The following is a 2,327-nucleotide window of genomic DNA, read 5'->3' as shown; positions in this document are numbered from 1 at the left end:
GGCCTTAAAAGGGTGTTTTTTAAATTTTTAATTTTTTTAAAGGTTTATTTTTAAGACTACATATATATATAATATATATATATATATAATAATACTATGTTTTAAATTATGGAATTATACATTTAATATATATATATTTTAATATATATCATTATAAACCATATGAAGTATTTTTTTTTCCCTCCCTTTAATTAATAACCTCATATTAAATAAAGTGTATACATTTATGTTATCACATATATAATATATATATAATAATAATATAATTATAAACTATCAAAATATTTCAAATATATATATATATATATATATATATATATATATATAATATATTATAATATTTTTTTTTTTTATGCACTTTATAAATATTATTATTTACATTTATATTGTTATATATATATATATATAATAATATATATTTATATTATTACATATAATATTATAAATATTATGTACTATATATTATATATGTATATAATAATATATTGATTATTTATATATATAATAACCTTGAATAAAAAAAATAAGCCTAGATATAATAATGATGAAAAAATAAAATAAAATAAAATAATGAATAAAAAAATAATCAATATCTATGGTTTTAAACTAGTGTTAGAAGTTGCAATAATATATATTTTTTTTTATTCAATTATTATATATATATATATATATAAATTTTTGTTAAGTGAAATTTGAATTTTTTTTTTTTTTTAATTTTTAAGAAAAGAAGAAAATCTATATATTTATATGAAAATATAGATACCACAAAAAATTATAATAAAATAAAAATAAATAAATAAATAAATAAATCTATATATATATATATATATATATATATACATAATATATATTTATATTTTTTAAATTATATAATTGAAGGTTCCATAATGTTGCATACTGAATATTTTTAAATGTCCTATGGGAAAAAAATATATTTCTTTCGTAACATTATTTATTCATTTAAAAAAAAGAAAATATAATATTAATATTATATATATATATATATATATGTTCATATAAATAACATATTTAATACATATATACCATATATAATTTTTTTGTAAAAATAAATTAATAAATTAACGAAAAAATGAAAATCCAATTCGTTATATTATAATATTTTTAAAAATAACAAATTTGTTTTTATACACCCAAATAAGGTATCCATTTAAGTGAAGCATGTTGGATTTTTTTTTTTTTTTTTTTTTTTTTGTACAAAAATAAAAAAGAAATAATTTAATATATATCATAAAACGTAGCACTATGTCGAAAAAATATTATGAAAAATTGTTAAGTGATATTCGTAAGTGTAAAAAAATATTATATATATATATATATTAAGACAAAGGCTTTTTGTAGGTTTATGTATATATTATAAACTTAAATAATTAAATGTAATGGTTTTATATATTTTTGTGATAGTTCTTCCTAGTCTTTTCTGTATGATTCTTTTTTATTTATAATTTTTTTTTTTATTATTTTTTTTTTTTAGAAAATCAATCCAAACCCGTTGAATCAAAATTTGGTTCGTACATTCTTCAAAAGTTTGGATGGGAAAAGTAAAAAATGCAAAAAAAAAAAAAAAAAAAAAATATATATTAATGAATAATCATAAATTTTACATGTCTATTATAATATATATATATATATATATATATATTTTTTTATTTATTTATTTTGTAAGGGGTAAGGGATTGGGAAAACACGAAAATGGAGACGTGAAAATTATAAAGATAAAAAAATATGGAGAACATGGGGTAATATGTTAAAATGTTATATTACATATATGATAAAAGCGACTATGTATTATTTATTTAATTTTTTGTCCTATTATATATATATATATATATATATGTATATTTATTTATTTACATGTAGTTCACACAAATTTTGCTTTGTACATGTTTTTATTTGTTTCCCTAATTTTTGTGCAGCTTGGATATAATGAACATGAAGAAAATAACAATGGAATGTGGTGGGAAAATATGTACAATAATTGTGCCAAGAAAATCAATACTGATAATAATAAGAATACAACAAATAGTAGTACTAGTAATAATAATTCAAAAGAAAAAATTGTGAAAAATAATCAAAATTTAAAGTATTCATTATTTGTTAAAAAAGATACTTGTATAATAAGTTCGGCTTGCACTAGCCTAGAACAACAACAACAACAACAATCAGAAGACGAAAAAATCAACAAAACACAAGATATTAAAATTAAGAATAAACATATTAATAAGAATGAAAATAATATACATAATATTAAATTAATAACTAATAAATCCAGCGAACAAAATCATGATGAATATGTAAAAAGAAATAAG

General features: G+C 15.8%; 1 protein-coding gene across 1 annotated transcript in view; it reads left to right on the top strand.

Annotated features, from left to right (window-relative positions):
- Positions 1-1,263: 1,263 nt before the first annotated feature.
- The window catches only part of PRSY57_1108800 (hypothetical protein), a gene marked incomplete at both ends in the record, with an annotated part of 1,151 nt that continues 87 nt past the window's right edge, over positions 1,264-2,327 (top strand). Inside the window, 4 exons of the mRNA XM_020114930.1 lie at positions 1,264-1,303; positions 1,493-1,559; positions 1,685-1,757; positions 1,935-2,327. The exon at positions 1,935-2,327 is cut by the window's right edge and continues 87 nt beyond it. Coding sequence (XP_019970299.1) covers positions 1,264-1,303; positions 1,493-1,559; positions 1,685-1,757; positions 1,935-2,327 — 573 coding nt within the window. The remainder of the gene's footprint in view (positions 1,304-1,492; positions 1,560-1,684; positions 1,758-1,934) is intronic.

Source organism: Plasmodium reichenowi, chromosome 11 (genome assembly GCF_001601855.1).
Source record: "Plasmodium reichenowi strain SY57 chromosome 11, whole genome shotgun sequence".
Classification (NCBI taxonomy): domain Eukaryota; phylum Apicomplexa; class Aconoidasida; order Haemosporida; family Plasmodiidae; genus Plasmodium; species Plasmodium reichenowi.
The sequence above is the reverse complement of the archived record's forward strand: the minus strand, read 5'-3'. Positions and strand labels throughout refer to the sequence as shown.